Raw genomic sequence first — 23,128 nt, 5'->3', positions numbered from 1 at the left:
ACCTCTCTCCAAACTTTAGATTTATACTCTAAGAAAAACCAACACATTTGCAAATATATCAAATATAAGGTCCTTGTTCTAAATGAGAGGATACACTCAGACTACTAGAAGATATTCTACACCAAGCTGCTAGGTTGGCCAGGATTGGAGGAGAAGAGTTCTATTTAAAGAATTCAGTTAATTAATTTGACTTTTACTGAGACATTCTTAATTATCATGAAATGCAGAGAGAGTGGAGGGGGTACCGGGGCATACCCCTGTATACGTGCAGTGAACACACACACACACACACACACACACACACACACACACACACACACACACACACACACACACACACACACAGTCCCTATCAGTCCATCCATGGTGATAACCCCTCCTCCATGTTTGAGGGTGTGACTGTAACGAGGCAGAAGGACTGGTGTGCTTGTGTAGGCTGGAGTCACTCCTAGAATAATACACACAGTGCAATTACTGCTGCCTATTAGGCCGCCCAAGATGTCACAGTGCTTAGAAAGTAGACCACAGTAAAAGTTTGTCGCAGTGTAAGTGCTCCCTCTAGTGAAGCTTTGGGAACAAGTGCCGAGAACCAAGTTTAATGCTTTTGTATGAGATATTCAACTCCCTCTTACATCCACCTTCAACCGTTTGACATAGCAATTATAATAACCGTTGCTGTACACTCCTCATCCAAAGTCATCACGTCTCATTCGATTAAATACATTAGGCATACTATGCATGTACATATGATGGGATAAAATCAGATATTAAATGATATGGAAGTCCCTCGAATGTGTGTTTTTGTGTAAACGAGATTAGACGGAAGGGATTAAGGAGTAGTATATCAGTGATCAACACTGGTAACAGATTCGGGGGTCCCTGTATACCAATGTTTTCGGATCCAAAACCGGACCGCGCAAGTTTGACATGTTCAGCGACATACCTCACCGTTAACGGACCGGCGGATATTTTGATGTTACGTGGCTGAACATCTCTGCTGCGAAGAGAACTCGCAATCAAAACAAGTCGGCCACGCGTGCTTTTCCCGCAGAAATGACGTCATCACCACGGTCCCTTCCCATGTCCACGATCGACAACAGCTCCTAGAATAACAGAATACACAGTTAAATTACGGTTGTTCTTCCATCTATAAACGGATAAAATATATTTGATAATTTCTTCCACATTTTTGACGTTTCAAACCGCTCGAGCAAGAGGGAGGGATACTGAGGCCAGCTGATTTGGTCTGGGAGCCGTCTGAGAGGCGGAAGTGAGGTCACCAGGAGCTCGTCCATGTTATTATTGTTATTTTGGTCGCTGGCAGTGTGATGAGACGGACTGGAGAGCCGTCGGGCTCCAAGACTAGGCTACTGCTCTTCCAGGCCGCCCCAGACTAAACCTCACAGCCACCCCCGAAAAAGGAGCACTGTCGCCAACAGGGGAGAGCGCCCAGCCTCTTCGACCGTCACAGGCGACAAAAACAATACGGTATTCGGCAAACCCAACGCTAGCCCCAGACTTGTATGTGTGCGGTAACACACCGCGACGTGCCTCCGCAGATATGAACGGCATCACCAAGGGCAGGTTCGAGGTAAGAGCTGCGGAAACGGGCCGGAGAGTGTGTATGTAAACGGATATGAACGGTAGTAGGTTTTCCGTAGGGTGACACCGTGTGTGTGTGTGTGTGTGTGTGTGTGTGTGTGTGTGTGTGTGTGTGTGTGTGTGTGTGTGTGTGTGTGTGTGTGTGTATATATGTATGTGTGTGTGTGTGTGTGCGTGCGTGCGTGCGTGCGTGTTTCGGACCGTGCACTGTTCTAATTTTATATGCTGGAGGGAGCTGAGGCTTTGTTGGTCAAGGGTAATCCGAAATCCTGTTATTGTCCAGACAGACGCCTCAGCTGACAGTGGCAACACCGAGCTCAGTCTGCGGGACAGGCTGGGGTGAAAGGCAGGGTTGGGTGATGGTTGGGGCTGGGCTGATGGATAGGGCTGGGATTGGGTATTAGAAGACTAGTTGGGGCTGGCTGGGGCTTTTCTAAGGACAGGACTGGGGTAGCTGTTATCACAACCCAATCATTGTTTACTCAGCTACAGTCATTATAGTTCTCTGGGAGTGATTTGGAGTCAGAACTACAATGTATGTGTAAGCAAACAATATGGTGTATAGGTAGGTGGTGGGCTGGAGAGAGATCGGGACTAGATTGGACTGGTGCCGAGGTATAGGGCAGGAACTGGGACCAGGACTGGACCTTGACAGAGGGCTGGGGATTGGTTTGGGCTATAGGGCTGGGGATTGGTTTGGGCTATAGGGCTGTGGCTGAGATGATTTAGCCAGGTAGAGAAGCGCCTAGGGTCTCCCACCTCTCTGTCGGTAACAGAATCCTTGGGTTGGTCAAGCTATAGAACGGTCACAACAACATAATGTTTTGTAGGCAGTGGCACCAGGCTCCAACTTCCTCCCACTGGGAACCAACCAACCAGTCTGGTTGAGTTTAGACAGGAGGGTGCAGAACATTTTGCAGACAGAAATGTCATGATTAAAGCTAACATAATTCCCCACTTAACAAAGGTAGGCTATGTCTGTTGTACATAATATATTTCTATGTGAAGGGATTGTGCCTTACTGAACACAGTAGGTAGGGTAGCATGTGGTCTGTAATGGTTATCTTGCTGTGTTGACATTTCCTCAGTATGTCATGAACCTGCTCCTGTCTGATGGCTTAGCTTCCCCAGGCCTGTATGTGTGTGTCACTATGTATAAATACCACAGATTCCTCGTTAAACATCTGGGGTTGATGTGACAGCACTTGACCTTCTCATATAGGAGGCTCTTTTCTGCATAATAATATTGGTATTAGTGAGTGAGTGAGTGAGTGAGTGAGTGAGTTAGTGAGTGAGTGAGTGTGAGAGTGTGTGTGCAGAGAGGGTGGCGGTGTGTGTTTCCATCAGTGGATTTCTCAATTGTGCTGCACACTAACCCTAACCATCTTAGAACCAGGCTGGAAACCATGCCTACATGGTTGAGTGTGAGGAGCTGCAATTTGAGGAAAATATTACCCACAGACCCAGCAGCATTCCCCGTTCTTGCTGGACATTCCCGACCGGTATGTAGCCAGAGGTCTGGGAGTGCCTGGAGACTGGTCTGGGAGAGGAACTCCCCAGGTTGGAATGCTGCTCTGCCAGCTGTAGGAAGCATAGAGCTGGGGAACACTGGAACATTCAGATTCTAAAAATGTCATGAAAGGAAAAAAGCGCTGTGGATTCTAAAGGGGCCCAACAAGTACAAATAAGCATTAGGCTCAAGGTTCCTCTGAGTCTAGGTTACTCCCTCTCCATAGCTAAAATGTTTTTTTTTGTGTGTGTGTTTTGTAGGGCTGAGCGATTAGTTCTTTTTGAGGTTGGTTTTGGTTTGATTATTTTAAAAATAATCACGGTTTTCAATTTCGTTTTTTCGCTAAATAAAATTGACATTAAATGCACTATGCATTGTTGGTTGAATGCTGTAACACCACAGAATAAAATAATTAATAAAGTCCCATGGTGGTAGTGACTGCCCATTACTGCTTATCACTTATTAACCATCATTTATTAACTTAAATAACATTTGTTTTGATGACTTTATTATTTCATTCCAAGTCATCATCTCATCTCTATAGAGCTGCTGCCATTGCTGTCTGACAAAATCACTATTTTAGTAATTCTTTAAAGTACATAAGGCATACTTTTATGACTACTGAATACCAACTATCAATCACTTAGATCATATGTTCAGGTAGAGATACCTCGCGAAGCAACGGCTTTCTATCCCTCTTGCGCGTTCTCTCTTTCGAGGGCTCTGCATCTGCTCTACATAGACCGGACAAGTAAGCGGGCAATTATGGTCATTGTAGTTAATTACCACATTTTCAGAGCTAAACTATGTAGAATATTGGCCTGTTGGAAACTACAACTCCCTACTCCATCACACAGTACGGGCTTGATCTGATTTTTCTCCACAGAAACAGAAAAAAAATGAACAAAATGGAATTCAAATAATTGAACCGCTGTCAGTCAATTTATTTAAAAAAGGTAAAATAACCTACATTTCCTTTAATCGCTCATCACTAGTGTTGTGTGTGTGCAGGCCTGTGTGTGTGTGTTCTATCGGGTGCTTGTTACCATGGCGACAGTGGTTCTGATGTGGATGTCTCTCTCTCTCCAGGTGTTCTCCAACAGTGATGAAGCTCCCATTAACAAGAAGCTTCCCAAGGAGCTTCTGCTCAGGTGAGACACACACACACACACACACACACACACACACACACCCACACACCTGAGTGCTCGCCCCAGGGCTTAAAGTGTGGGTAATTTATTAAACAAGGACATTGTCTGGAGTCCCTGAGCAGACGGTTAACCTTGAGTGGGTAAGTGTGTGTGTGTGTGTGGTGTGTGTGTGTGTGTTGCCTTGGAAAATATTGTCTGCTAGTTATGCATCATAACGTCCTACAGTGGCTGTGTGTAATCCTACTAATCTAACTGAGATCAATGTCTAACATACACATTTAACATATCCTGCTAATATAACTTGTGTGTGTACAGTATGTGCTATAAATAGCCTCTGTGTTGGTGGGGAATTCTGCAGTGCTCAGCTCCAGCTGTGTGAACTTCAGACAGACAGAACCCACCTACATACACCATTATACCAGTGTGTGTGTGTAATGGAACCCAGAGTGTGTGTGTGATTAAAGTAGACAGCCAATCAATGGCCTCCGCCACGTTCATTAGCCAGTCATCAGAGAGACCATCGATCTGCTCTTGTCTGATTGGTCAGGTGCTTCATTAGCCACTGAGTGGGAGTGTGTGTACATGAGCTTGCATCAGTTATTTTCTGGACTCCTGACACATACATGTCAGACATACATGCCCCAACATGCCCTCGCTGACCACACAAACACACACACCGCCTTTGTCTCTGTCCATGAGAGGGAACAATGGACAGTGCTAGTTTCCTGAGGGTGGGAGTATGTGGGGTTAAGGGGAAACTACTGATATGAATAGGAGGAACTCTGTGTGTTTGACCTGACCGACTGGCTTACCCCTGTTGGCTAATAGCTTCAAGCTAATTCAATTGGCCTATTCCTCTGTAAGGCTACATGCTATTGCTAAATTCACTGGCCAATCTCTCTGGAAGGCTACATGCTATTGCTAAATTCACAACCAGTCCCTCTGCCAGGCTACATGCTAACCCCACTGTCCTGTCCCTAAGTACAACAAAAAAAATGCTCTCTCTCTCTCCCTCTCTCTCTCTGTAGAATCTTCTCCTATCTTGATGTGATCACATTGTGCAGGTGTGCCCAGGTATCCAAGGTAAGGCCCACCCCTACAGACATTGCAGTTGGTGGTTTTAGACTGACTGGTATCATGACTACTTAATGTAATTTGGGCCGGACCTATCCAGAGCGCCATACCGGCACTTCTAATTTTGGGGCTATTGCGTACTGTAGCCTATCGCCTGCCCAGATTCACACACAGAGGCAAACTACGGTTGATTATAGCGGAATGAAGGCAGGATCTGCAATGGAGAGAGGGCATGCATTTCCTGATTCCGCTTTGTTCACGTTTATTTGTTGCTAGTCTGTGAAGCTGTGCGTGACAGTAGGCTGTTTGAGGTTGAAAATCAGTCAGCCTGAATGCGCATGATGTGCTGTTCCAAATTGTCAAATTAGGGTTTGTAAGGTCATGGAAATTAGTTTTATAATTTTTGTTAATGTAATTCATGAAGGCACATTTTTAAATATGATCAATCACTTAAATCTACATATCAGCCATTATCGGAATGACCCTCTGTGTGTGTGTGTGTGTGTGTGTGTGTGTGTGTGTGTGTGTGTGCGCCGCGTGTGTGCCAATGCAAGTGGCGGTTGTGAGAGGAGAGAGAACGTGACATTTCAGCAGGTATAAAATAATGACAGACAACAGACTAACTAGATACCTGCTACAAGTTGTTTTGAATTGGCAATCTCGCTAATTAACTATAGCTAAGCATTAATGTCTTTGCTGCCTTTCCACAGGCACTGCACCGTTGTGAAGCAGGGATTTCACTCTATTAAACAGGACCGACTTATCCCAAGTCAAGCACTGGTCATGTCTGGAAAGGCACATTGCTCCGTCGGCGGGTCCAAACGTGGTTGATATATATTTTATCATCCCCCGGGGCCGGGGAGGAGCGCGCGTTGTGGCGTTGCCTAGAACGGCAGTAAACAATCTGTCTGGCAGATTCTGTGTTATGCACAAACCACCCGATTAGAATCTAATCATTAGATTACAATGTGAAAATCATCTTACCAATATTGTCTTTTCTTGTGTGCAATTAAATACATATAAACCAATCGTATGGTTAAATGTGGTACCCGATACCTTTTGAATGGTGATTTGGAACCACACGTCGTAGGTCTAATGTGGTTTTTAAAATGTTTTGTTTAAACCTTTATTTAACAGGGCAAGTCAGGTAAGAACAAATTCATATTTACAATGGCGGATACTAGACCCTTCAATGGTGATTTCGGACAATTTCAACAGAGACCGAGTGCACCTGTTCACCATAGAAAACATCACTGGGCAGTTTTCTTGGGAGTGCGAAGCAAACAGTCACACTCAGCGTGCAACAGCCGCACAGCGCAGAGCTCACATCCTACTTACTTGAAGATGTCTTCTCTTCAGAGGAGATGATGAACCACTGGCATGGTGAAGAGGGTATAAGGAGCGCTCTTGGCCAACGATGCCCGAAAATACCTCTGCAACAAGAGTTCCATCTGAACGTGTTTTCAGTGAAGCGGGCAATAGGCTATTGTTACTCAACTCCACAGTCTATTAAAGCCAGAAAAGGTGAACATGCTTGTGTTCAGAAACGTTTATGTAAGGTGTGATGAAAATAAAAAAAGCCAGAATGGTTCTTCATTGAATTTAGTATTTTTTCTTTACTTTTCAAAAGCCAATTCACAGATGCATCTTATTAGAAATAACTGTATCCTGGGCCTAGAACTGTATCCTGGGCCTAGAACTGTATCCTGGGCCTAGAACTGTATCCTGGGCCTAGAACTGTATCCTGGGCCTAGAACTGTATCCTGGGCCTAGAACTGTATCCTGGGCCTAGAACTGTATCCTGGGCCTAGAACTGTATCCTGGGCCTAGAACTGTATCCTGGGCCTAGAACTGTATCCTGGGCCTAGAACTGTATCCTGGGCCTAGTAAAACTATTATGTTAATTGTGCCAGTGTGTCTTTGAATACTACTTTTTTACACTGTTATTTATTTGGTTAATTTCGTCCATTTTGTTTACTTGATTTATTTTGTCATTTGTAGCCTATCAAATGTGGGTTATTCTTTTCATAGGTGTATTTTTTTTTTGCATGCTTATTCGATTGGCAAAAATGCATAAGTTCAATATGTGTTTGTTTTTATATAAGGTTCATTCGTTATTCAGGTGTTATAAACAAATGTTTTATGTGATTGTTGTTGGCTGTGAAAAAAATGAACTATTCGAAATAGCTATTCAAAATAAAGTTGATTGTGAGACTACCCTGACACTTCATGCATTTATTTTGTTGTTCCGGCTTTTTAAAGCGCTGCTGTGGGAGCTTATGTAGGCTAATGCCCGTTGCGCAATTCAAGGATATGAATAAACACTTAGACAATAATAGAAATGTTAGTTTCAGTGCTTGACTTGGGCAGGAGCTCACCAGAGCTGAGTACCGGCACCTCAAATGTTCTACTGCTTCTAGAATATTAGCTCAAAAGTATTGTGGAGCTCCTACTCCTAAATATAAACAGTACCAGCACCAATTTCAGTCTAAGTTAAGCACTGGTTAGTTTCTAAGTTTAACTTATACAATTAACGTTTACTGCAACTTTTATTGCCCGTAGTAGTCTAGTATAAGCCTATATTATGGGCTGTTTGGTTTGCAAGGATTGATTTTCCAGGAGCACACAATAGGGGAAAAAAACTAAAGCTTTGGTCAGGTGGAGGCCAGAAACTTCTGGTTTGTTTTAACTTCCCATTCGATTATTATCTCTTATTGTTTCTCTCTCTCTCTCATTATGACCTTAACATGTTTTTATTTAGGCCATTCGAAATAACATAACACTTTCTGTGAATGCTGTTACTGATCTCCTAAATTCATTCGATGGTTAATCTTGAAAGAGTAGGCTATATGTTTAGGCCAACAAGTCCCATTCTAATCTAATGGGGATAGGGAGGAAAAAGGGAAATGAAGCTTTTAAAACAACAAGCCGGACACATAGTGTCTGCTGCAAAAGGCCCACGATCATTCGACATTGGAGACGTGTGAGAGAGCAGTGTTACCTGACATTTTGTACAGCTTTTGGCACTCCCCACTTTGTCTACAATCTGTTCTTGCATTATGTTAATAGTAGGCTGTCTATCTTCCTACTTACCACATATTTATTGAAATAGGCTATAATAAATAGGAATATGCAGGTCATTAGGCTATAATAAATAGGAATATGTAGGTCATTAGGCTATAATAAATAGGAATATGCAGGTCATTAGGCTATAATAAATAGGAATATGTAGGTCATTAGGCTATAATAAATAGGAATATGTAGGTCATTAGGCTATAATAAATAGGAATATGCAGGTCATTTGGCATGTCGCCTGGCTGTGTGCTGCCCAACTCCGGTGGGGCCAGTCATGTAAAAAAAATAAAAATAACGAATACCCAAACTATTGTCTGTCACATCATAATGTTGTCTCCATCGATGTTGTCTGTCTAACTTCGTTGATCTTCAGTTATAAAGTGGGTGGTTCGAGCCCTGAATGCTGATTGACTGACAGACGTGGTATATCAGACCGTATACCACGGGTATGACGAAACATTTATTTTTACTGTTCTAATTACGTTGGTAACCCGTTTATAATAGCAATAAGGCACCTCAGGGGTTTGTGGTATAGGGCCAATATAGCACGTTGCGTTGTGAATAAGAACAGCCCTTAGCCGTGGGTTATTGGCCATATAGCACACCCCCTCTGGCCCAACCTGTCCTACTGAACAGCCCTGGTGTGTGTTGTAGGACTGATAACACCATCACTCTCTTCTATGTCTCTCTCTTTCTCGCTCTCTCTTATTTCCTGTCTCCCCCATCTCAGGCGTGGAATGTCCTGGCCTTGGATGGTAGTAACTGGCAGAAGATTGACCTCTTCAACTTCCAGACAGACATAGAGGTGAGAGGTCAGGGTGAAGGGTGAGGGAGGTGATCCTACATATACACAATCTGAAAGTGTATGCACTCACTGTGCTGTAAGTCACTTTGGATAAAAGTGCCAGCTAAGTGGCATATATTATTATATTTAGCATTGTGTGTGTGTGTGAGCAGTATTATGGGGCTGCTCGCCCAGGGCTTAGTACTGTGTCAGTAGGCTTTGTTGAATGTCTGGTGACGTCACTGATCCTCTCTCTGAGTCACGTAGGTCACACCAGTCTCTCTCTCTCTCTCTCTCTCTCTCTCTCTCTCTCTCTCCCCCTTTCACTCTCCCTTTCACTCTGTCTCTATCTCTCTTGTAATGTGTGTATGTGTAAGCTGAATTGTACCAATAAAGAATGGTAAAAAATTCTCCCCACTCTTCCCAGTAGCGGTGCATGGGTAAATCACAGGGGAAGCTAAGCCAGGGAAAAAAAGCCATATTGCATCCTATGTGTTGTGATAATTGCATTGTTTGCTCTTTAATATAACCTATTGATTCGTATGTCATTTTGTCTGTCGCAAACAGTTACATGACCTACATACAGCATGGTCAAGCAAGTGAATGTTTCCTACATTCTCTTCTAAACAACGAATGATTTAGAACCATGGAGAGTTACCGCAAGTCGCAAAGAAAACAGGAACTGCCTCCACTATTCCAGCACCATTTCAACTTCAACATCATCAAATCACCTCTGCTTAGTCTAATACAGTGACAACTAGAAGATCCCATAAACTATTTAGTCCCATCAATGTAAGCTAAATATTATGTGGCTGTCCATGTTACTGGGGTGTGTGTGTGTGGAAAAACATGTCGACTCACCCTACTTGTATAGAAACACCAATGACATCCTCCTCTCTTTCATGTTGCCGAAACGGTCTATGACTGTCATACAGTACACTCTGTTAGTTTTTGTTATCCTAGGCTACCTGGCTAAAATGCTTGCTCGCTAGCCTAACTTTCTTTCATGGGCAACGATGCGCCAGGCTAGCTAGTTAACATTAGCCTTCTACATATAGCTACATATTGAACTTCCATCCTCTCAGACCAGGGGAGCAATTTATGCATTTTTGATTAGATCATAATTAAGGTAAACCACAAATCTAAATCCCTATCTCCATCCATGGCTAGTTTAGGAAAGGGACGATTTTAGCTAGCTAGCCACCAGAGGAAAATCTATTTTTTTCTCTGAATGACGTTCTGCTTTTGATGTGATGTGATTGGAGTGAAGCCAAATCCAAACTGGCTTCCCTTGACACTTTTTTTTGGTGCACCAAGACCATTCACAGTTGAGCTCACTCAGTTTAGCTCAATGCTGATTGACTATTATTATAATATTTTTTTTTTATCAAGGGAGGCCAAATGCTCACTGACTTCGCAATGCTACAGGTGGCAACAATGTCATACTCTATTTGACCTGACAGCATCAGATAGATGGCTACACACACTGAGAAAGAGGGGCGCTGTTTAAAAATACAAACAAATGCATTATAGGACAAAACACACTTTTTTGGTTACTACATGATTCCATATGTGTTATTTCATAGTTTTGATGTCTTCACTATTATTCTACAATGTAGAAAATAGTAAAAATAAAGAAAAACCCTTGAAAGAGTAGGTGTGTCATAACTTTTGACTGGTACATATATACATTTAATTGAATGGTCCGTTCCCTTGGCATCCATGAGTACACACCACTGACTCCTCCTCCTCTCTCTCTCTCTCCAGGGTAGAGTAGTGGAGAACATCTCCAAGCGATGTGGAGGCTTCCTGAGGCAGCTGAGCTTGAGGGGTTGTCTCAGTGTGGGGGACGCATCCATGAAGTGAGTCCTTCTCCATAGGGCCTCTTACACTCTTAGTACAACCAATGTTGCTTTCCGTTCACATTTTCAACTTGGAATGTTATTTAGCTCCCTGATTCAGTTACTTCTCCGTGACTCTATGATTTGATTACCTACGATGACTGTGGTATTTGTCACCTGTCAGGACGTTTTCCCAGAACTGCCGTAGCATTGAGGTGTTGAACCTGAACGGCTGCACTAAGATCACAGACAGCACCTGTCTCAGCCTCTCCAAGTTCTGCTGCAAACTCAAACAGCTGGACCTCACCTCCTGTGTGTCTGTTACCAACCACTCCCTCAAAGCTCTCAGGTAAGTGTCTGAAATGGCTCCTTTTTCCCTATATACTGTGCTACTTCTGGCCAAGTGTTGCAGTTTATTTTACGGTACAGAAATGACACAGTATTTACTGTAAGGGTAAAATGGTAATTGCATAATAATCACCAATACATTACATGTTTGTTTCTTTGGAATTCATCACTACAAGAATCATTTAGTACCAGGTAACACAAATGACCCATTGTCACCATATCATTTTCTAGTAAGTCCCAGGTGAATAAATCCCAATTGAAACAGTAACGTGCAGTTTAATACATCCAAATATACTGAACAAAAGTATAAAGCAACATCCAACAATTAACAATTTTACTCAGTTACAGTTCATATAAGGAAATCAGTCAATTGAAATAAAATCATTAGGCCCTAATCTATCAATTTCACATGACTGGGCAGGGGCGCAGCCTTGGGTGGGCCTGGGAAGGCATTGGCCCACCCACTTGGGAGCCAGGCCCACCTACTGGGCAGCCAGGCAGAGCCAATCAGAATTTGTTTTTCTCCACAAAAGGGCTTTATTACAGACAGAAATTCTCCTTAGTTTCATCAGCTGTCCGGGTGGCTCGTCTCAGACGATCCCCGCAGGTGAAGAAGCCGGATGTGGAAGGTCCTGGGCTGGTGTGGTTACAAGTGGTCTGAGGTTGTGAAGCCGATTGGACATATTGTCAAATTCTCTAAAATTACATTGGAGGCGGGTTATGGTAGAGAAATTAACATCAAATTCTCTTGCAACAGCTCTGGTGGACATTCCTGCAGTCAGCATGCCAATTGCAATCTCCCTCAAAACTTGAGATATCTGTGCCGTTGTGTGACAAAACTGCACATTTTAGAGTGGCCTTTTATTGCCCCCAGCACAAGGTGCACCTGTGTAACGATCATGTTATGGTCAACTTCTTCATATGCCACACTTGTCAGGTGGATGGATTATCTTTGGAAAGGAGAAACGCTCACTATCAGGGATGTAAACAAATTTGTGCACAAAATTGGAGAGAAATAAGCATTTTGTGCATATGGAAAATGTCTGGGATCTTTTATTTCAGCTCATGAAACATGGACCAACACTTTACATGTTGCTTTATATTTTTGTTCAGTGTAGATAGAAAACAGGGTGTGAATCAGTGAAGGTTGCTGAGGGGAGGACTGCTCATAGTATTGGCTGGAATGGAATCAATGGAATGGTATCAACCACATGGAAACCACGTTTGCTACCCATTCCATTGACTCCATTGCAGCCATTTATAATGAGCCGTCCTCCAATCAGCAGCCTCCACTGGTGAATATGTGTGTCTCCCTTTAGTGATGGCTGTCGTATGTTGGAGATGTTGAACCTGTCGTGGTGTGACCAGATCACCAGAGATGGCATCGAGGCTCTGGCCCGGGGCTGTAACAACCTACGAGCCCTGTTCCTACGCGGCTGCACACAGGTACACACACACATACAGTACACACGCTTTGTATTGATTACAGCAGCGATTTTAGCATGTAAATCTGGTTGGGGCAAAAAGAAAATAAGAAGTGGGATGCATGCCAGCAAAGCCACTACATATAAAAGCATAGCTGATATGGCTGACTTAGTTAAACTAATGTGGTTTCTACTGATAATTGAGATGTACAAACTATGGCATAAGGGGAGGACAAGAGGATGAGAGGCAATCCGTCATTTAGATTAAGACATTAATGAGAGAGCTAGGACGGACATAGTAAATATAACAATTTGTTCAGCACTTTTGAAATGTACAGCGACAGAATTCAGAACATGGGCCGTTCTTACAGTCAGAGCCATATAAACAGGCAGTGTTCAATGATTGCGTTTCTCTAAAACAGGTTATAGGCTATTTGTGCACCACCAAGTTAGAACAGTAGGCGAAATTAAGAGGTGAAAATAGACCAAATTATTAGGGTGAGGTACATTGAACACCGTTTGGGTCTTTGCGTGTCAATAAAGATACACATCATGTAACACTATTTGATGCGTTAAATAAGCTTTTAATTTGACACGTCAGATAACACAGTTCTATTGTAGAATGTTGTGTGTGCTGAATCTGCACGTGCAAGCCAAGTGCCACCATTACTATCAGTAGCACTGTCAAAGCTGTACAAAATAATTAGCCAAACAAGCACACACCGGTAAACGAACGATGTGTTTACAATACCACGTTGGTGAAAATACACCAAATTATTAGGGTGAGGCACATGGGCTACTAACAGCTTACTACACAACATACACTTAGTACTTACTTTCTCAACTATAGTATACATTTCTCCCTTGCATATTACATCATTTATGCAGCAGCATACAATAGTCTTTTGGACTCATCTTGTGAAGTTGGCGCAGTGGTCCTTTGTTGATAAAATTTGGCATCAAAGTCTGTCATTCTCTGTATTTATGGTGGGAACTCAGGAAAAAAAACAGCCACTCCATTGAATAGCAGGCTTACGTTAGTGCTTTCTTTGCAACGCTTGCAGTTAGCCACTGATTCCTTCCAAATGACTCATTGTTGAATTTGCGATTTCCAACTTGTTGTGTAATCTTTATGTACAATGGCCTATGAGCACCGATACGTTTTATCTATAATTTCTCTTCGTTATTTCTCTTCATATGACAAGGATTAAAAAGGATTTGCCAGTAGATTGTCAACTTGATGACAACTAATGATGACTGCTAGCTAGGACTTTGAAAGTAAGATGTTGACATGTCCAATCAAAGCTACTGTAAATATAACGTGATTTGATGTCATTCTATCTGTGGCCAATGATTTTGAGCCTTCTTGGATGGGCACTTCTAATATAACTCTATAGCAGAACCCAAGGGGCTACAATTTTCGAGCTCTAACCTTAGACTCAAACTGTCCACTTAGGAAGCAACACTGATTGACAATAAATTTCACATGCTGTTGTGCAAATAGAATAGACAACAGGTGGAAATTATAGGCAATTAGCAAGACAATAAAGGAGTGGTTCTGCAGGTGGGGACCACTGACCACTTCTCAGTTCCTATGCTTCCTGGCTGATGTTTTGGTCACTTTTGAATGTTGGCGGTGCTTTCACTCTAGTGGTAGCATGAGACGGAGTCTACAACCCACACAAGTGGCTCAGGTAGTGCAGCTCATCCAGGATGGCACATCAATGCGAGATGTGGCAAGAAGGTTTGCTGTGTCTGTCAGCGTAGTGTCCAGAGCATGGAGGCGCTACCAGGAGACAGGCCAGTACATCAGGAGACGTGGAGGAGGCCGTAGGAGGGCAACAATCCAGCAACAGGACCGCTACCTCCGCCTTTGTGCAAGGAGGAGCAGGAGGAGCACTACCAGAGCCCTGCAAAATGACCTCCAGCAGGCCACAAATGTGCATTAGTCTGCTCAAACGGTCAGAAACAGACTCCATGAGGGTGGTATGAGGGCCCGACGGCCACAGGTGGGGGTTGTGCTTACAGCCCAACACCGTGCAGGACGTTTGGCATTTGCCAGAGAACACCAAGATTGGCAAATTCGCCACTGGCGCCCTGTGCTCTTCACAGATGAAAGCAGGTTCACACTGAACTCATGTGACATACGTGACAGAGTCTGGAGACGCCGTGGAGAACGTTCTGCTGCCTGCAACATCCTCCAGCATGACCGGTTTGGCGGTGGGTCAGTCATGGTGTGGGGTGGCATTTCTCTGGCGAGCCCTCCATGTGCTCGCCAGAGGTAGCCTGACTGCCATTAGGTACCGAGATGAGATCCTCAGACCCCTTGTGAGACCATATGCTGGTGCGGTTGGCCCTGGGTTCCTCCTAATGCAAGACTATGCTAGACCTCATGTGGCTGGAGTGTGTCAGCAGTTCCTGCAAGAGGAAGGCATTGATGCTATGGACTGGCCCGCCCATTCCCCAGACCTGAATCCAATTGAGCACATCTGGGACATCATGTCTCGCTCCATCCACCAACGCCACGTTGCACCACAGACTGTCCAGGAGTTGGCAGATGCTTTAGTCCAGGTCTGGGTGGAGATCCCTCAGGAGACCATCCGCCACCTAATCAGGAGCATGCCCAGGCGTTGTAGGGAGGTCATACAGGCACGTGGAGGCCACACACACTACTGAGCCTCATTTTGACTTGTTTTAATGACATTACATCAAAGTTGGATCAGCCTGTAGTGTGGTTTTCCACTTTAATTTTAAGTGTGACTCCAAATCCAGACCTCCATGGGTTGATAAATTTGATTTCCATTGATCATTTTTGTGTGATTTTGTTGTCAGCACATTCAACTATGTAAAGAAAAAAGTATTTAATAAGAATATTTCATTAATTCAGTTCTAGGATGTGTTATTTTAGTGTTCCCTTTATTTTTTTGAGCAGTGTATATATACACACACATTAAAGTCGGAAGTTTACTTACACCTTAGCCAAATACATTTAAACTCAGTTTTTCACAATTCCTGACATTTATTCCAAGTAAAAATTCCCTGTCTTAGGATCACCACTTTATTTTAAGAATGTGAAGTGTCAGAATAATAGTAGAGAGAATGATTTATTTCAGCTTTTATTTCTTTCATCACATTCCCAGTGGGTCAGAAGTTTACATACACTCAATTAGTATTTGGTAGCATTGCCTTTCAATTGTTTAACTTGGGTCAAACATTTCGGGTAGCCTTCCACAAGCTTCCCACACTAAATTGGGTGAATTTTGGCCCATTCCTCCTGACAGAGCTGGTGTAACTGAGTCAGGTTTGTAGGCCTCCTTGCTCGCACACGCTTTTTCAGTTCTGCCCACACATTTTCTATAGGATTGAGGTCAGGGCTTTGTGATGGCCACTCCAATACCTTGACTTTGTTGTCCTTAAGCCATTTCACAACAACTTTGGAAGTATGCTTGGGGTCATTGTCCATTTGGAAGACCCATTTGCATCCAAGCTTTAACTGATGTCTTGAGATGTTACTTTAATATATCCACATCATTTTTCTACTTCATGATGCCATCTAATTTGTGCACCAGTCCCTCCTGAAGCAAAGCACCCCACAACATGATGCTGCCACCCCCGTGCTTCAAGGTTGGGATGGTGTTCTTCGGCTTGCAAGCCTCCCTCTTTTTCCTCCAAACATAACGATGGTAATTGTGGCCAAACAGTGCTATTTGTGTTTCATCAGACCAGAGGACATTTCTCCAAAAAGTACGATCTTTGTCCCCATGTGCAGTGGCAAACTGTAGTCTGGCTTTTTTATGGCGGTTTTGGAGCAGTGGCTTCTTTCTTGCTGAGCGGCCTTTCAGGTTATGTTGACATAGGACTCGTTTCACTGTGGATATAGATACTTTGTACCTGTTTCCTCCAGCATCTTCACAAGGTTCTTTGCTGTTGTTCTGGGATTGATTTGCACTTTTCGCACCAAAGTACGTTAATCTCTGGGAGACGGAACGCGTCTCCTTCCTGAACGGTATGCCGGTTGCGTGGTCCCATACTTGCGTACTATTGTTTGTACAGATGAACGCGGTACCTTCAGGCGTGATGTCAAGCAAAGAGGCACTGAGTTAGAAGGTAGCCCTGATATACATCCACATGTAAACCTCCAATTGACTCAAATGATGTCAATTAGCCTATCAGAAGCTTCTAAAGCCATGACATCATTTTCTGGAATTTTCCAAGCTGTTTAAATGCACAGTCAACTTAGTGTATGTAAACTTCTGACCCACTGGAATTGTGATACAGTGAATTATATGTGAAAGAATCAGTATGTAAACAATAGACGTCCTCACTGACTTGCCAAAACTATAGTTTGTTAACAACAAATGTGTGGAGTGGTTGATAAACAAGTTTTAGTGACTCCAACCTAAGTGTAGGTAAACTTCCGACTTCAACTGTATATAGAATCTGTATTTGTTTTCCTTAAGTGTGGTGCTCAAAACAGGTGGGGATGACGGGTCGTCACTGATTGATTATCAGTAGTGATTGGTTTCTTTGTGTTGTGTTCTCTACAGTTGGAGGATGGAGCACTGAAACCCCTTCAGAAACACTGTCCTGAACTAACCACTATCAACATGCAGTCCTGCTCAGTAAGACCGAGAGAAAGAGATGGAGAGAGTGTGTGCATTCATTAGTAGGGATTGAAAGACAGAACATGTGTGTAACGTGTGTTATTTATAAGCAGGAGATTAACACCCCCTTTACTTTTTTTTATTTAAAATGAATTCAATTGAGATTATAATGTCAAAGTGGAATTATGTTTTAAAAAATGACAAGATGAAATGTCTTGAGTCAAGCATTCAACCCCTTTACTATGGCAAGCCTAAATAAATTCCGGAGTAAAAATGTGCTTAACAAGTCACATAATAAGTTGCATGGACTGTGTGCAATAATAGTTTTAACATTTTTGAATGACTACCTCATCTCTGTACCCCACACATACAATTATCTGTAAGGTCCCTCAGACGAGCAGTGAAATTCAAACACCGATTCAACCACAAAGACCAGGGAGGTTTTCCATTGCCTCGCAAAGAAGGGCACCTATTGGTAGAAAAAAACAGACATTGAAAATCTCTTTGAGCATGATGAAGTTAATTACACTTTGGATGGTGTATCAATATACCCAGTCACTACCAAGATACAGGCCTCCTTCCTAACTCCGTTGCCGGAGAGGAAGGAAACCGTTCAGGGATTTCACCATGAGCACAATGATGACTTTTAAACAGCTACAGAGTTTAATGGCAGTGATAGTAGAAAACGGAGGATGGATCAATAACAGTGTAGTTACTGATAGAAGGAAGCCTGTACAGAATAAAAATATTCCAAAACATGCATCCTGTTTGCAATAAGGCACTAAAGAAAAACTGCAAAGAAATTAACTTTATATTCTGAATACATGTTATGCTTGGGGCAAATACAACACATTGCTGAGTACCACTCTTCATATTTTCAAGCATGGGGTGGCTGCATCATGTTATGGGTATGCTTGTCATCTGCAAGGACTAGGGAGTTTTTTAGAATAGAAATAAACGGAATAGAGCGAAAGGAAAACCTGGTTCAGTCTGCTGTCCAGCAGACACTGGGATAAAAATGACAATAACCTAAAACACAAGGCCAAATATACACTGGAGTTGTTTACCAAGATGACATTGAATGTTCCGGACTGGCCTAGTTACAGTTTTGACTTAAATCGGCTTGAAAATCTATGGCAAGACTTGAAAATGGCTGTCTAGCAATTAAATCAATTTTAGTCCCACCTTGTAACACAACAAAATGTGGAAGTCGAGGGGTGTGAATATTTTCTGAAGGCACTGTAAGTGATTGCAGAAACAGACAGAGACACAGACAGACAGACCGAGATACAGACAGATATGCACGCGTAATGTGTGTTTGTTAACAGCAGATAACTGATGATGGCTTGGTCAGTCTGTGTCGGGGGTGCCACAAGCTGCAGGTCCTGTGTATCTCTGGCTGCAGTAACATTACAGACGCCTCTCTCACTGCTCTGGGTCTCAACTGTCCCGGACTGAAGTAAGAAATGGGAAATGTGTCCCTTTCTTGTAATTGTGGATTAGGTCTACTGATAAACACCCCATACATACACTAAACCAATGCATAACCAATGCATAACCAATACATAACCAATGGTTGGGTGTGTGTGTCAGGATCTTGGAGGCTGCGCGATGTTCACAGGTTACAGACGCTGGGTTTACTGTACTGGCCAGGGTAAGTGCTTCTCTGTCTCCTTCGTCACTTTTATTCTGTCTTGATCTGTGTGTTTCGATCCCTGAAATGCTGACCAGATGCATCTTTTGTTTCAACAGAATTGTCATGAGATGGAAAAAATGGATTTAGAAGAATGTATTTTGGTAAGATTTCATGGGGTTCTTTTCTCAGACTCAATCTACAGTTGCATTCAATCAGAGATTGATTGAGCCTGTCTGATTATATGTACTGTATCTGGGTTTGATTGAGTCTGTCTCCTCTCACAGGTGACTGACAACACACTAGTCCAGCTCGCTATTCACTGCCCTCGCCTGCAAGCACTGGTACTTATTGGTGTGTGTGTGTGTGTGTGTGTGTGTGTCTTCATTCATAACTACCCCCTATCAAACTGTGTGTGTTTGTGTGCATGTGCGTGTGTGTACATTACAGTATGTAATATAGTTTCTACTGTCTATCCTCTCCACCAGTCTCTCTCCCACTGTGAGTTGATAACAGACGATGGTATCAGGGCGCTGAGCAGCAGTGTGTGTGGACAGGAGCGCCTCACAGTGGTGGAGTTGGATAACTGCCCTCTGATCACAGACGTGACTCTGGAGCACCTGAAGAACTGCCACCGTCTGGAAAGGATAGAACTCTACGACTGCCAGCAGGTCACCAGGGCCGGCATCAAACGCATACGGGTCAGTCATCACCATGACTCTCTTACTGCACTACATCTCCCAAGCTGCATCACTGTGGCTGTAATGTCAAAGCTCCTGCATGGCCTGGTGGGAGTTGTAGTTTACTGAGGCTGATGTTGCTCCTGTAGAAATAATAGAATGACCTGCACACTGTTGTAATATACGGCAATATAGTTTATTGCAACGTTGCAGGCTGTCATATGAAATGCATGGGAGAATATACAACAGTGTGAAATATTGTTGGATGTGTATGCTACATTGGGGATGACGTTGCTCCTCCGTCTCCATACAGGCTCATCTCCCAGAGATAAAAGTCCACGCCTACTTTGCCCCGGTGACGCCCCCTCCTTCGGTGCACGGCGGGGGCCAGAGGCTGTGTCGCTGCTGCATCATCCTCTGACAGTGGAGGGCCAGGGGGGGTCAGCTCTGCCTGCAGGTCCTACTGCTGTGACCCCCCCCCCCCCCCCCCAACAATAACCCACCTGATCCCTGCAAGATGATGAGACAGACCCTGAACCCCACCACTACACAACTACACCCTGAACCCCACCACAAGACAACTACACCCTAAACCCCACCACAACTACACCACAATACCTGGAACCCCACCCCACCACACCACAACACAACTATACCACAATACCCTGAACCCCGCCACTACACAACTACACCCTGAACCCCACCACAACACACTGAACCCCAACACAACACAACTACACCCTGAACCCCACCACTAGAAACTACACCACAATACCCTGAACCCCACCACAACACAACTACACCACAATACCCTGAACCCCACCACAACACAACTGCTCCCTGAACCCCACCACAACTACACCACAACATCTTGAACCCCACCACAACACAACTACTCCCTGAACCCCTCCACAACTACACCACAACACCCTGAACCCCACCACAACACAACTGCTCCCTGAACCCCACCACAACATCTTGAACCCCACCACAACACAACTACTCCCTGAACCCCTCCACAACTACACCACAACACCCTGAACCCCACCACAACACAACTACACCACAATACACTGAACCCCACCACTACACAACTACACCACAACACCCAGAACCACAACACAACTGCACAACTATACCACAACACCCTGAACCCCACCACAACTATACCACAACACCCTGAACCCCACCACAACTAAACCACTACACCCTGAACCCCACCACAACACAACTACACCCTGAACCACACCACAACTACACCACAATACCCTGAACCCCACCACAACACAACTACACCACAATACCCTGAACCCCACCACAACACAACTACTCCCTGAACCCCACCACAACTATACCACAACACCCTGAACCCCACCACTACACAACTACACCACAATACCCTGAACCCCACCACTATACCACAACACCACAATCACCTGAACCCCACCACAACTACACCACAACACCCTGAACCCCACCACAACTACACCACAACACAGTGAACCCCACCACAACTACACCACAACACCCTGAACCCCACCACAACACAACTACACCACAATACCCCGAACCCCACCACAACTACACTTAAACACCCTGAACCCCACCACAACTACACCACAAATACCCTGAGCCCCACCACAACTACACCACAAACACCATGAGCCCCACCACAACTACACCACAAACACACTGAGCCCCATCACAACACAACTACACCAAAACTCCCTGAACCCCACCACAACACAACTACATCACCACACAACACCCTGAAGCCCACCACAACACAACTACACCACAATACCCTGAACCCCACCACAACTACACCACAACACCTTGAACCCCACCACTAAACAACTACACCACAATACCCCGAACCCTACCACAACTACACCACAATACCCTGAACCCCACCACAACTATACCATAACACCCTGAACCCCACCACAACTATACCACAACACCTTGAACCCCACCACCACAACACCCTGAACCCCACCACAACTACACAACTATACCACAGTACCCTGAACCCCACCACAACTACACCACAACACCCTGAACCCCACCACAACTACACCACAACACCCTGAACCCCACCACAACACAACTATACCACAACACCATGAACCCCACCACAACTACACCACAACACCCTGAACCCCACCACAACTACACCACAACACCCTGAACCCCACCACAACACAACTACACCACAACACCCTGAACCCCACCACAACACTCTGAACCCCACCACAACTATACCACAACACCCTGAACCCCACCACTATACAACAACACCTTGAACCCCACCACAACTACACCACAACACAACTACACAACTACACAACTATACCACAATACCCTGAACCCCACCACAACTGCACCACAACACCCTGAACGCCACCACTATACCAAAACACCTTGAACCCCACCACAACTACACCACAACACAACTACACAACTATACCACAATACCCTGAACCCCACCACAACTACACCACAACACCATGAACCCCACCACAACGCAACTACACCACAATACCCTGAACCCCACCACAACACAACTACACCACCACACAACACCCTGAACCCCACCACAACACAACTACACCCTGAAGCCCACCACAACACAACTATACCACAACACCCTGAACCCCACCACAACTATACCACAACACCTTGAACCCCACCACCACAACACCCTGAACCCCACCACAACTACACAACTATACCACAGTACCCTGAACCCCACCACAACTACACCACAACACCCTGAACCCCACCACAACTACACCACAACACCCTGAACCCCACCACAACACAACTATACCACAACACCATGAACCCCACCACAACTACACCACAACACCCTGAACCCCACCACAACTACACCACAACACCCTGAACCCCACCACAACACAACTACACCACAACACCCTGAACCCCACCACAACACTCTGAACCCCACCACAACTATACCACAACACCCTGAACCCCACCACTATACAACAACACCTTGAACCCCACCACAACTACACCACAACACAACTACACAACTACACAACTATAACACAATACCCTGAACCCCACCACAACTGCACCACAACACCCTGAACGCCACCACTATACCAAAACACCTTGAACCCCACCACAACTACACCACAACACAACTACACAACTATACCACAATACCCTGAACCCCACCACAACTACACCACAACACCATGAACCCCACCACAACGCAACTACACCACAATACCCTGAACCCCACCACAACTACACCACAATACCCTGAACCCCACCACAACACAACTGCTTCCTGAACCCCACCACAACTACACCACAACACCTTGAACCCCACCACTACACCACTACACCACAATACCCTGAACCCCACCA

The 23,128-nt window shown here is 44.4% G+C and overlaps 1 protein-coding gene across 5 annotated transcripts; it reads left to right on the top strand.

The window, feature by feature from the left end:
* Positions 1-865: 865 nt before the first annotated feature.
* fbxl2 (F-box and leucine rich repeat protein 2) lies at positions 866-21,622 on the top strand. Of its 5 annotated transcripts, none has more exons than XM_021572443.3 (14): positions 866-1,591; positions 4,202-4,263; positions 5,292-5,346; positions 9,143-9,217; positions 10,964-11,058; positions 11,222-11,386; positions 12,705-12,831; positions 17,357-17,431; positions 18,745-18,872; positions 19,007-19,067; positions 19,166-19,210; positions 19,334-19,390; positions 19,535-19,747; positions 20,040-21,622. In XM_021572443.3, the coding sequence occupies exons 1-14, from the start codon at positions 1,562-1,564 to the stop codon at positions 20,145-20,147; spliced, it is 1,296 nt and encodes a 431-aa protein (XP_021428118.1). In that variant the 5' UTR covers positions 866-1,561; the 3' UTR covers positions 20,148-21,622. The 5 variants fall into 5 exon arrangements, 4 of the variants coding, with proteins under 4 accessions (XP_021428118.1, XP_021428117.1, XP_090065111.1 ...); XM_021572442.3 differs by having other exon boundaries at positions 18,742-18,872; positions 20,040-21,485; XR_016488586.1 differs by lacking the exon at positions 18,745-18,872 and having other exon boundaries at positions 20,040-20,360.
* The last annotated feature ends 1,506 nt before the right edge of the window (positions 21,623-23,128 follow it).

Source organism: Oncorhynchus mykiss, chromosome 18, assembly GCF_057628025.1.
Source record: "Oncorhynchus mykiss isolate SJ-2025 chromosome 18, ASM5762802v1, whole genome shotgun sequence".
NCBI classification, from domain to species: Eukaryota; Metazoa; Chordata; class Actinopteri; order Salmoniformes; family Salmonidae; genus Oncorhynchus; species Oncorhynchus mykiss.
Note: the sequence above shows the minus strand (reverse complement) of the source record. Positions and strands in the feature narration are given on the sequence as shown.